The 13,645-nt window shown below is 44.8% G+C and overlaps 1 protein-coding gene across 2 annotated transcripts in view; it reads right to left on the bottom strand.

The window, feature by feature from the left end:
* The window catches only part of SCAF4 (SR-related CTD associated factor 4), a 70,674-nt gene that overhangs the window by 22,494 nt on the left and 34,535 nt on the right, over positions 1-13,645 (bottom strand). Inside the window, exons 8-11 of one of the 2 annotated variants that reach the window (XM_077819361.1) lie at positions 12,297-12,397; positions 10,908-11,016; positions 10,147-10,314; positions 5,489-5,574 (exon numbers count right to left, since the gene is read on the bottom strand). In XM_077819361.1, the coding sequence (XP_077675487.1) occupies positions 5,489-5,574; positions 10,147-10,314; positions 10,908-11,016; positions 12,297-12,397 (464 nt within the window). The remainder of the gene's footprint in view (positions 1-5,488; positions 5,575-10,146; positions 10,315-10,907; positions 11,017-12,296; positions 12,398-13,645) is intronic. The other variant, XM_077819369.1, reaches the window with a different exon arrangement.

Raw genomic sequence — 13,645 nt, 5'->3', positions numbered from 1 at the left:
ATAGAGGTAGGCAAGTGGGTCTTGGAATGGACATGAGCAACACATCTCAAAGAACAACAGTTAAGAAAGGTAGGTAACTGTCTTTTCTTCTTTGAGCGCTTGCTCATGTTGATTCCAAGTAGGTGACTCCCAAGCAGATGGTAGGAGGAGGGGTCGGGGCTCATGGAATCGGTGACTGAAGCACTGCTCTGCCGAACGCTGCATTGTCCCTGGCCTGCTGAGTGATGGCATAATGTGAGGTGAATGTGTGGATCGATGACCATGTTGCGGCCCTGCACATCTCCTATACGGAAAGCAGCTGAGGATGCTTGAGCCCCTGTGGAATGCGCTGTCACTGCCAGGGCTGGCACCTTAGTGAAGTCATGGCATGCCCAAATGCAGGACGTGATCCATGACGAAATTCTCTGGGACGACACCGGGAGGCCTTTCATTCTGTCCCCTACTGCGATAAAGAGTTGGTTTGATTAACTAAATGGTTTTGTCCTTTCGATGTACAAAGCCAAAGCCCACCTGACATCTAGGCTGTTGGCAATGTGGCTTAGGGTAAAACGTCCTGGCTTGTATGAAACTGATACCACCTTGTGAAGAAAGGCCGGATAAAGCTGCAACTGGAGCTTGAGGGCCGGATTAAAATGTCTGAAAGGCCGGATGTGGCCCCCAGGCCGTAGGTTGCCCACGCCTGCTCTAGTGGATGGTTTCCTGCTGCCAAGGAGGACCTCTCTAACAGGCTCTGAGCATGCCAGCTCCATGGGGTTTAGCCATGAAGCTTCCATGCCGTGAGGTGGAGACACACGAGGTTGGGATGCTGGAGGTATCCGTGGACCTGGGTGATTAGGTTCAGCACGAAAGGCAAGGCGATTGGCATGTCTACCGACAGTTTCAGGAGCGTGATATAACAGTGTTGACAGGCCTAAGCTGGACCTATCAGTATGACAGACACACTTTCCCTTCTGACCTTAAGCAGGACCTTGTGAATGAGCAGGAAGGGTGGGAACGAATAGAACAGGTGGTCCTTCCAGGGAAGGAGAAATGTGTCCATGATCGAGTCACGGCTGTGGTTTAGGAAGGAGCAAAACTGCTGACACTTTCTGCTGAGTCTTGTCGTGAACAGATCTATCTGGGGAACCCCCCACCACTGGAAGATGCTGTTCGCAACGTCCAAGCGAATGGACCACTTGTGGTTGTGGAAGGACCTGCTGAGATGGTCCGACAGCTTGTTCTGGGATCCTGGAAGGTAAGATGCCTCTAGGTTTATTGAGTGGGCTATGCAGAAGTCCCACAGCTTGAGGGCTTTCAGGTATAGGGGAAAGGAGCATGCTCCACAATGTCTGCTTATATAAAATATTGCTGTTGTATTGTCCATCATGACTGATAGGCATCTGCCTTCCAGATGGCATTGGAAGGTTTGGCAGGCTAGGCGAACCATTCTCTGCTCCCTGACATTGATGTGAAGTGAGAGCTCTGCTTGAGTCCTGAGGGCCCCTAGATGTGCTCCCCACCCCAACGCTGATGTGTCCGTGACTAGGGACATTGAGGGCTGGGGCCTGGAGAAGGGCACCCCTGTGCATACCGCTTGAGGATTGAGCCAGCATAGGAGGAACTCTATAACAGAAGAGGGAGTGAAACCAGCTTATCCAGATTGTCTCTCTTTGGTTGGTACATTAATGCCAGTCAAGCCTAGAGAGGCCTGAGCCACAATCTTGCATGCGGCCATGTGACCTAGCAGCTTCAAGTAGCTCTGTGCCATCACGGTGGGAAAACGCCTTAAGTCCTCTATGATAGAGCAAATGGCTTGGAAGCGAGGTTCTGGTAGGAATACCTGTGCGTGAGTGGAGTCCAGGATTGCTCCTATAAACTCTCTCCTCTGAGTAGGGAATAGGGTTGACTTTGGCACATTCAGCAATAGACCCAGTCTGTCAAAGGTTGACCGTATTAGGTTTACATGCGCCTCTACCTGCACGTTGGAGTGGCCCCTGATAAGCCAGTTGTCGAGATATGGGAACACCTGCACCTGCCGTCTCCTCAGGAAAGCAGCGACAACTGCCATGCACTTGGTAAACACGTGAGGGACCGCTGACAGGCCGAAGGGGAGGACTGTAAACTGATGAGTGTGGTTCACTACGAACCTGAGGAACCTCCCGTGGGACAGGACTATCGATATATGAAAGTATGTGTCCTTCAAGTCGAGGGCAGCATACAAGTCCCCTGGGATCCAGGGAGGGAATGATGATGGCAAAGATACCATGTGAAACTTCAGTTTCATGAATCTGTGAGGTTTTGCAGCTCGAGAATGGGTCTGAGACCCCCCTTTGGCTTTCGGGATTAGGAAATATTGGGAGTAGAATCCCTTTCCCCTTAGCTCCTGAGGAACCTCCTCTACTGCTCCTGCACTTAGGAGCATTTGCACCTCCTGTATAAGAAGTTACTCATGAGCAGGGTCCTTGGACAGGGATTGGGAAGGGGGATGAAGGGAGCGGAGGAACAGAATTGGAGAGAATATCCCAATTCTACTGTGCACTGCACCCAGCAGTCTGAAGTTATCGGGGCCCACGCACAACAGAAGTGGGATAGACGGTTCAAGAAACAGGGAGAAGGATCCAGGACGTGGTCTGGTGCATCGCTCAGGTGCACCCTCAAAAGGCGTGCTTGGAACTGGAGGGCTGCCTTGTCGAACTCTGGTCTTGGCTGGGTGGGGACTGGGGAGGCCTATGTCTATTGTTCCTGCCCCGCTTCCTAGAGTAGTCCTGCCTAGGCTGTGTAGGATAAAAACACCGAAGAGGTTGGGGCTTAAAGTGCTTTCTCTGTGTGGCTGGTGTATATAGCCCCAAGGATTTCAATGTTGCCCATGAATCCTTTAGGTTATGGAGTTTGGAGTCTATCTGCTCCGAAAACAATCCAGAGTCTTCAAAGGGCAGGTCCTGTATTCTTTGTTGGGCTTCTGGAGGGAGGCCCGACACCTACAGCCGTGAATTCCTCCTCATGGAGATAGTGGAGAACATGGTTCACGTCGCCGAGTCTGCCGCATCCAGGGCAGCCTTCAATGGGGTAGTTGAAGACCCTGCCACTACCTTGTCAGGGGAGGATGATGACGACGCCCTGGGTGATACCGGGCCTTCCTGATCCTCAGGCTTGCGGGTTTCACCCTGTGCAGGGTCCTCGTGTTCAGTGCTGGGGTTGGCCCTGATGCAGATTCCAGTGCCGACCTCTGCGCCAAACTCCATACCCACTTTGGTGCCACACAGTGGTAAGCAGTCCCTGGCCAGTAGAGGAGCACATGCTTCCAAGGCGATGGACTGGGACCCCCTGGAGTAGGAACCCTGGGCCTGGTAATATACATACAGGGTCCAAAAGCGCCACTGCGCGGGCACCTGCCATCGTGGGGGGAGCTTGCCCTGTCTCCTGCCTGTAATGGCACTGTTCTGATCAGTGCTGGCTACGTTTAGAGATGTATGACTCCACCTCAGTCTGATAACTGACTCCGAACATGGAGACCACAGTGGTGCAGGCGATAGGTGCTGCATTGTGGCTGGCTTACTTCTGGGCAGCGCCGGAAGTCTTGTATCCAATGCTCTCTCTTGGCGGGGGACTGAGGTGCTATCATGGCTATCAGGTCCCTGGCCGCCTCAGATGTGTTCAGGGTGGAAGGGAGCTCCAACTCCTCTATGTGATACTCCCTTAAGGGGGAGTCCATTGCCACCGGACTTGACGGACCCCCCTGCAGGCCCAAAGTTGGAGGTGTGATAGGCGCCAGGTCACCTTGAGCGAGCGCCTTCTGTCAGTTTTCTTGTATCTCTTGTGAGGCACTGTTGAGTGAGAGCGGTGCCGGGCTGTCACAGAAGGGGCGGACTTTGGTGCCAGAGAATAATGGTGCCGAGGATCTCTAGGTGCAGAGTCCTTCCTTGGCGCCATAGCCTCTCTAATTGAGGCCGGCGCACTCTGCACCAAGGTACAGGGTGTCGGGTCTGGCTGGCCCAGTGCCAGTTGGGGACAAAGGGCTCCCACCGTGAGGAGCTGTTTAAGTCTGAAGTCCCTCTCTTTTTTAGTCCTAGGACGGAATCCCTTGCAAATCCTACACCAATTTGTCTGATGGGATTCCCCAGGCACCTCAAACAGGACTTGGGGGGATCACCCTTTGACACAGATTTATAGCAGGTCCCACATGCCTCAATTTCTGGGAAAGGGGAAACAAACTGGGGTGAGAACCCCCCCCCAAACAGAAACTAAACTAACCACTACTAAAACACTAATTCTACTCTATTTATAGATGCAACAACAGAAACCACTAGGAGAATGCAAGAGAAGACACGCAGCTCCAATGACCATCATGGGTGGTAAAAAGGAATTGAAGTGGCAGCGGGTTGGCAGGGCCCTATATGCAGCGCCATGAAGGTGCGACTCCAAGGGGCACCAACCCAACAGGTACTGCCAGGGGAAAAACCTTCCGACAACTGTACATGCGGTGCACTCACACCTACTTGGAATCGACATGAACAAGCACTCAAAGAAGAACAATACCACTTTACACTATTATTTAAGCTAAGCAAACCTAGGCCTGGCAGGTATTTCAAGGTAATCCTCCAAAAAAACCCAAGTAAAGTGCTGCAAAGGAGTGGCCCTGGTAATTTAGTAGGTGGATTTGCCACATAAATACAGATGGCTTTTAGCCAGCGTGGAACCAGTATCCCATGACTCTGTTGTGATACGCTGTCTTTCTGATAGGCAAAACCTACAGCCCACAAAATCATTCAAGAGCCTATGGATCTTTTTGTAAAAACAGTGTAGAGAACTCTAGAATCTTGGTACAAATTAAATAATGACATTCTGTCTATTTAAGATTTCTCCAGTAACTGCAAAGGGAGAAGTTATTCTTCACTTCTACCAGAAGAGGAGAAATGTGATGTTGATGGCTCTGAATGACTCTCATTCCAGTCAAGTAGCAGCTGCACTTCAGAGATATAAGAGTGATCCCTATGTATCTACTGCAGCTACTTATTTGGTCCCCCATTATTGTAGTATCCGAGCACTTCACAATCTTTAAATGTATTTATCAACACAACACACACTGTGAGGTAAGGAGGTCATTTTACCCATGGAGAAGTAAGGCATAAAGATACTAAGGACTCATCTACACCAGGAAATGTACTAGCATAGTTATACCATATATCCTTTGTGCATACTCTTATTCCTGAATAAGGGTGTCCACATAGGGATTTATACTGCTGTCCCTATAGTGGTAAATTATACCAGTAAATTTCCCAGTTTAGACAAGCCCTTAGTGACTTGCTCAAGGTCACCCAGGAAGAGCAGGGAAATGAACCCAGGATCACCAAGTCCCTGGCTACCACACTAACCATAGAGCTATCCTTTCTCAACACACACTTAGTAAAGCACTTTGAATCCTTTTGATGAGATATGCTAAAGTTAAATATATATATAAAAAAATAGCATACATATATTTTCAGTGCTAGAAAAAATTACATTAACTTACCTTGATGCCGATCTAGATCTTGATTTTCTGTTATCAGAAACATGTCGTTTAACTTCCTGAACACAGGGCTGTTCCACCTCCATATCCTAAAATGCCCCACAAGTTAAACTGCTGTAATTACCGCAAGTATTAATTTTATTCCAGTTTGTGACTAGACTCAGTCTACCAAACAAGTTACATGAAATTGATTCTAGATATCTAACTATGAATTTAAAACCATGATATGATTTTGTCCAAAACAGATTTTACTGTTTTATTCACCAGTGCAAAAAATTTTAATAAGCACAATACATTTGTGATAAATACTATTAATACATCAACATTTTAAAAACTCAGACAAAACTTCAATTTTTAAATTGTTGATTTTTCTCCAAGCTTAGTTAATTTCAGCATGTTATATTAGGTATAATAAATGTTTCTACAGTAAGAATGGGGTATGAATAACTAATGACAGTCAAGCTAAAAAACCCTTGTTGATTTTTTTAAAACCTATTGTTGTTACAAGTAATGTCCAAAGTCACCTGGTCTATGTCTCGCAATGTGTTCTACAACAGTAAGCCCTAATAGTAAAAGATATTTGCTCTAACTGCCAATTCAAATTCTCCACTTATAAACTTTAAGTATTTTGTTTGAGCATTTTCTTTTAATTGAGCACCAAAAGATTAAATCACTCTTGTGGGGAGGAGACTAACGAGCTCTTCTGGGCCTGTTCAGCACAAATGAGGCACACCTGCAAGGTTTGTTCTGCCTGGAAGGGTGAGCTTAAAAAAGAGAAAAAAGAGAAAACCTGCCACAGGAAAAGGCAATGAACAGGAGGAGGACTGTTCCACCTCATAGACTGCTGACAGCAGGAACAGGCCAGCTGAGAGGGAGACAGTGAAACTGCCCCCTTACAAAGCAGCTCACACCCCAAGAGGAGGACCTGGAGGTAGCCCCCATTGAAAGACAACAAACCTGCTGACAGACTAAGCCCAAAGGGCTGAATCCAGAAAGACTGCCTGATATCCAGGTCACTTTTGCCTTTGGTTTCACACAGATTCTCCTCTCTCATAAGGGAAAGAGGGGAGAGGACCTTTCTTTTGTCTGTTTTACTCAGAGAACTCCTCATGTGCTACTAACTGGGGAAGGACAAACTGGAAGCAGGGACTCGAGGGAGCCCCTGCCCCCCAGTCTGCCACAAGGGAACTCTGCTCTGAAATGTCTTATGAGGCCCAATGTGGGGCTCCCCATTCCTGCAGACTTTAAGCAAAGTCTATAGGAGGAAGTTATACTGGGTGGATTATGGGGGTTGCAGATGATATAATGGAATGACAGGAGAGTAGGGGGGAGTCTTATCCATATTTTAAGAACTTGAAGTTTAAATGGTTAAAACGCTTTCTCCTCCCTCTCCATTCCAAAGCAGGGAGCATGACTCCATCCTGCTCTTTCCCATGCCTCCCAATCTTCCACTGTCCTCTCCATATTCCTTTTCTCAGAATTTTTCTACTATCAGGTCTCTCTGGTCAGAGATACCTACAAGGAAGGCAAGGTGTCATTTCCATGAATTGGGAGATGAAATGTTATCAAGCAACCACAGACCTAGTCTCTCATTATCAAGCAACCACAGACCCAGAGTAAAAAAAAAATATAATTATGTTCATCTAGTCTGGCCAACTGAATGAAGTCACCTGCCTTTCTCAGAGCTACAGGAGTAGCAAAGGTCAAGCTTATTGATGCCTGAAACAAATAAATTGATCAGCAGAATCCTCAATTCTTGGAAGACTGAAGCATTCTGCTGTTCAGTTTTCTCTCTTCTGAACACACAGCCTGAAACCTTAATTTTGCCAGAACATATGAAGCTGAAACTATTAAACTCAAAATGTGTTCTGCAACAGTAGGGTGGGGGGTAGGTCTCACCCTAAATCACAGAGGAAGCAGTTGTGAGGAGCCATGTGTCTCATGACTTTCCCAACTGCCTACAATCCCAGATAACGAATGCTCCTCTTGAATTCTCAGGGGAACTATTTTTCCTCCCATTTGCACTTGATCAGGTAGGCAAGCCTAGTAAACCAGACAGTAGGAATTTTAGACAGAAGTTTTCCTCACTCTTGTTTCTAGATTTGTTCCACCTTCTCAGGGATTGAAAAACTTCAGTGAGGAAGGTGATCTCTGAAGAGAGACCAGGCACTGATCTTATCGACAGAAGAAATGCCTGGAAAAACCTACTGTAAAGGATGGTTCACACAGCTGTAGGTGAGCAATAAATCATCAATTCCAGATGAATGGCTTGCCAACTAGTTGCAGCAGGGTGTTTGTGTAGTCTCTGAACCAACTGTTCGATTTGTCACTGTATTTTTATTATTTACATGATTGTAGCACCGAGGAGCCCCAATCCTGGAATTGTATTAGCATTGTAAAAACAATGAACAAAAAGACAGACCCTGCTCCAAAGAGTTTACAATCTAAGTCTGCAGGAAGAATGACCCTTTCAAGGTGTGTGCAGAACCTGAATCTCAGGTGTGTTAAGACCCACAAAAATGATGGGGAGTATTTGTTCCAGATGGTCACAAAAGCGTCTTGAAGAATCTGGATCATTCTCCAGGAGTTCTGAAACACCTTCTGTTTGCTCCAAAACCTGAGGTTGTCATCCAAGGGACTGAAATGTATATACCCTCTTATTTGAGGAAGGTAAATACAGCCACTAAAATCTTGGGAACAAACATGGAACTGACCAAAAAAGCCAAAGGTGGGGGTAGGGGGAAGAAATACTGAAAATGGTGGTGATCTCAATAATTACAGGTACTAGAAACATGATAGATTAATGGAAACAAGCAAGAATGGGATTTTTTTTTTTTTTTTATATCTTCACAACATAAACAACCCCTTTGCTGGATGTCCTGAACGAAGAAAAAGGGTCACAATCCACAAGCATGCATCTTACTGCCAGAATTTACAGGAAACAGGACCAGGATTGGGATGGACCTCCATCACTATTTTTGGGAACCAAGGCAAATCTTAAATATCAAACTGCCTCTTCAGAGGGTGTTGCAGGTGAAATTGCATATAGGGACAGTTGGTGGTGAACCAAGTCCTAAAGAGCTGCCCATTTTCTTGGGCTGAAGGGAAGCAAATTAGGGACAAGAAATTTGGTTAGAGGGGATAAAAATGAGGTAGTCACATTGCATAATGTCCAACACACACTGGGGTCCCAAGTGGATTTAGCCCAAGCTGACAGAAGAAACCTTCGCAAGCTGGCTCTGATGGGGAGGCAAAGTCAGAATCAACACTCTGACTGCTTAGTGGCTCCTAAGAAGTAGTCTTTCTCCAGCGGAAAGAAAGAATTGTTTCTAGCATTTGCCAGTACCCCTAAAGTTCTTAACCTGAAGAAAGCAATCATTTTTGTCTTTGTGCACAGAAAGCTTGTTCACATTCAAGGCCTCAACAATTAACTTTTTGTGATTATAAAGGGATCCTGAACCAGACAGATTCTGAAGGCAGCATACGTCCCAGAACTGCAACTGAATGTATATCCTGGCTATTGTGGTGGAACAGAATAAAGAGCATGAAGAAAATCTTGTGATATCACAGGCTGCATCAGAAATTGAGAAAATTTGGTACAGACTCCAGAGCCTCTTTTTTGTAATGACATTGGTTTTTGGATCTCCATTTGGAGGATTTACTGTCTTTAATAAAAGAAAGGGAAGCCCTGGAGGTGCCTACACAGGCTATAAGTACACACAAGGCTGCTGAGAATGCAATCCATCTCCTTTCAGAGAATGTTCAAGTCTTATCCCTAGGTTCTTCAGTGAAATTGTTCCTTCAAAAGTCTTTCATAGATAAAGCCTTAGAATCCATTTTAGAGATGGCAAAACTTTGACTTCTTGTATTTAAGAACTTTATATAATTTAAGTCAGAATTTTCTCACTCACTGATCACTTCTCTAGAAAAAGCCAGCCACTTTAAACCTGGATTTGTGCTGGAAATGGCCCACCTTGATTATCATACACATTTTAAAGAGAGTGGTCACTTTGGATGGGCTATTACCAGCAGGAGAGTGAGTTTGTGTATGGGGGGGCGGAGGGTGAGAAAACCTGGATTTATGCTGGAAATAGCCCAACTTGATGATCACTTTAGATAAGCTATTACCAGCAGGAGAGTGGGGTGGGAGGAGTTATTGTTTCATGGTCTGTGTGTATATAATGTCTTCTGCAGTTTCCACGGTATGCATCTGATGAAGTGAGCTGTAGCTCACGAAAGCTCATGCTCAAATAAATTGGTTAGTCTCTAAGGTGCCACAAGTACCCATTCATATAGTTTACCTCCAGAATTAGAGTCAGACTGATATTGCTGCAAGGACTTTGAGGAGAGAGAATATTCCTGCAGCTTGATGGGGGAGGAGGGAGAGATGAGAAGAGGTAAACAGACTGGCGGCAAGATCCAAATCCAAGGCTTTTCCCAAAGAGAAGCAGGAAAAAGGTAAGCATTGCTTCTGCTACACAGAGGCACAACACTTGTCGTGCAGTGTCTACTGAAGCACTTTGGCATCTAAACTTCTATCAAGTGAGCTGCCTCCATGAATGTCTGTGGGCATGGTTACCTTCAATAGTCTGACAGATTGCTTGCTAGTGCTTTTAAACCACTAGGAGCCTAAAATTGTATTGAATGGCAAGAGTCCTCACCTGCTGATGTGTTTTCTGTATGTGTGGTTCACTCTGTACTGGGAAAGGAGATTGGAAAGTTTGCTGCACTGCTGGTGTTGGCGGTATAACAGGCTGAGTCATGGGAGGAAACTGTGGGGTAGGTAGAAGTCCAAAACTTGGCATTTGTCCATTAGGAGGGAGTGGGACCTTTAGGGGGTGAAAAAAAGGTTCATTTTCAGTCTCAGTGATTACTACTTTAACAATAATGATAAGCTTGGCTTGATTAATGGAAAGTTGCACATATTTTGCTCAGAGCAGCATTACAAGTTTTATATGAAAAAGCACATATATACATTAACTATTTGTGTTCATACATGCATTTATATAGCTCCCTAGTTGTGTGGCCCCTTTCAAAACTCAACTGAAAAATTTTGCATGCAATATGTCATTAGAATATGTAAAATACATTAACATGCATTCACAATGCAACTTAGTTCTAAACATTTTCTACTCTAGGGGACTGACAAGGCTCTGATGTTGCAAACACGTTTAATTTTCCATATGTATGTACTGCAATTGAAGTCAATGGAACCACACATGAAATTATGGATGTGTATAAGTAGTTTACCAAAACTAATGGTGTATACAAATATTATTTTTTCATATTTAACAGATTTCCTTCCAGTTCCATGCATCAAAAATACTAAATGATTCCGTATGAAGAGCAGACATTCTAAACATGTATTAATAAAAGTAACAAATTTCAAAGGAAATAAATCTTAAGAGTAATCCAAAGCTACCTGGTGATGCATTGGATCTTGCTGCATTCCCATCAGCCGCGGTTGAAATGGGTCTATATTTGGGAGCTGTGGATATACTGGCTGTTGCATACCTTCTCCTGGAAATCCACTAAAAAACAGATAATTACTCTGCAGCAGCAAGGCAATGTTAATATGTAAACATTCTGGTTTTATATTTAAATCTCATTGCTGCTTCAAATTTAGATAAAAATTTAGCTGAATACTCATAGAAACCAATCATCCAATTATCGGTAGAGCTGGAAGTGATTTCTTTAGTTAAGGCTACCTAAAACTTTGCATTGTAAGACCACATTTTCACTGATAACTTTGCCATGACTCTGCCACAGATTTCCTGTGGGATGCAAGACAAGTCATTTAAACCAAACTTTTCAGTGTGAGTTCTCGTTTTCTGTCTGCCCAACCTGAGATAGCTGGGGCCTGATTTCCAGAAATGCTACATACTCAACTGCAACTGGAATCAGGAAACATGGGAGCTGTATTTTAAACATTTAACATGCTATAAATACAATAAGTGCTCTGAAAAAAATCAGGCTCAATATGGCCTCAAGTGGTACAACCCAATATTAGTGGATACTTTCGATAGTTTTGGTCTTAATATTTATGTGCCTTAGTTCCTACCTGTAAAATGGGGATACTACCACCAATTTACTTCACAAGGGTGTTGTGAAGAGCAGTTCATTAATATTTGTGAAACATTCAGATGCTATGGAGACGAGCACCACAAAAGAGCTTATGAGGAAATTAACAGTTCTGCATTCAGTACGACGTTTGGGTCGTGTGTGACAAATAAGACATGAGGCCACATATTCAATATTTTTGTTTAGCTACTTAGTAACTACCGATTCATTGAGCACCATCCAGCCTGTGCACTGAATGAGGCAGGGCCATTACAGGCAAAGTATGTAATCATGTAATTTAAGACTACCACAATGCGTATGGACAAAGGGGCCGAATTGCAGTTGCACACGAATGAAGGATGCACTTAACTCTGAGTGCTTAAGGTTGCAAACTCAATTTTCTTTTAACAATTCTGTATTCCTTCCACAGCCAGCAAAGCAGTCAAGTTAATTTTATTAAAAAAAAAGTCTTGAAATATCCAGCTTTAAAAAATACAAAACTGAAATCTTGTACCTATAACTAGATGAGCTGTTAGATAACTTACAGAACAGATTCTTCACCCAATTCTGTGACATGCCAAACTCGTACACAGTACCGTTGAAATAAAAATAATGTAGTCAAACAATCATCAATATCTAAACTTACAGACTCTTTATTTCTATATTGTCATAACCTAGAATTTTAATTGAAGCTTTCTTGTATTCATATGAATCTTATTACTTTGATTTTACCACACATCACAAAACTTACAATGGTGGTTGAGAAATGGAAGGAGACTGAGTTGAATCCTCTTTCTTTGAGTCTTCTACTGCTTCTGGCTCATCATCATAGTCAAATCGATCTAGCAGCTTCTGAAAAAAGTTACATTGAGCCAACTCCACTTTTCTTAACATTTTATAGTGAGCAGCTAAAATATTTCTATTACATTAAGGATAGAAATGTCTGACTATAAAATTTTAGCAACTCTGGGAACTAAAGGCAGAAGATATTTACTTAAGGAGCAAAGAAAAAGACAGTTACCTTTTTTCGTAACTCGTGTTTTGAGATGTGTTGCTCATGTCCGTTCCATTGTAGGTGTTTGTGCTCACCACATGCACCTGTGCAAGAAGTTTTTCCCTCAGTGGTATCCGTAGGGACCGGCTCTGGTGCCCTCTGGAGTGGTGCGCACATGCAGCAGTATAAGGGGCACTGCCGGCTCCCCCCAAACTCTCAGTTCCTTCTTGCCGGAAACTGACAATGGAGAAGGAGGGTGGGTCATGAAATGGACATGAGCAACACATCTCGAAGAACACTAGTTAAGAAAAAAAGATAACTGTCTTTTCTTCGAGTGCTTGCTCATGTCCATTCCATTGTAGGCAACTCCCAAGCAGTACCACCGGAGAAGCAACACAGCTCTGCCAAATCCAGAGTCATCTCTTACTTGCTGGGTGATGGCATAGTGAGTCATGAATGTGCGTACCGAAGACCACATCGCAGACCTGCAGATGTCCTGGATAGGGACATGCGCCAGGAAGGCTGTTGAATACACTTGAGCCCAGGTCGAATGGGCCTTCATTATAGGTGGTGGCTCGGCCTGAGCCAGCTCATAACAGGTCTGGATGCAGGTGGTGATCCCATTCGAGACCCTCTGCGAGGACACCAGGAGACCCTTCATCCTGTCCGCTGTTGTGATAAAGAGCTGGGTTGACCTATGAAAGAGCTTGGTGCGCTCCAGGTAGAACACTAGGGCGTGCCGGACATCCAAAGTGTGTAGCTGCCTCTCCTCATTGGTCAAGCGTAGCTTCGGACAGAACACCGGGAGGAAGATATCCTGGTTGACATGAAAAGGGGACACCACCTCAGGCAGGAAAGCCGGATGAGGTCACAGCTGGACCGTGTCCTTGTAGAATACCATATATGGACACTCCGAAGTGAGGGCCTTAATCTCAGATACGTACCTTGCCAAGGTAATGGCTACAAGGAAAGCAACTTTCCACGACAGATGGGAAATGGAACAAGAAGCCATAGGCTCAAAGGGCAGGCCCCGAGAAGGAAGGTCTACATCTGGGGGACCAGGACGGTGCTGAGGCCATGTGCTACCCCGTCCCATTGTTGCTGAC

This window comes from Eretmochelys imbricata, chromosome 1, assembly GCF_965152235.1.
Source record: "Eretmochelys imbricata isolate rEreImb1 chromosome 1, rEreImb1.hap1, whole genome shotgun sequence".
In the NCBI taxonomy this organism is placed as follows: Eukaryota; Metazoa; Chordata; order Testudines; family Cheloniidae; genus Eretmochelys; species Eretmochelys imbricata.
The sequence above is the reverse complement of the archived record's forward strand: the minus strand, read 5'-3'. Positions and strand labels throughout refer to the sequence as shown.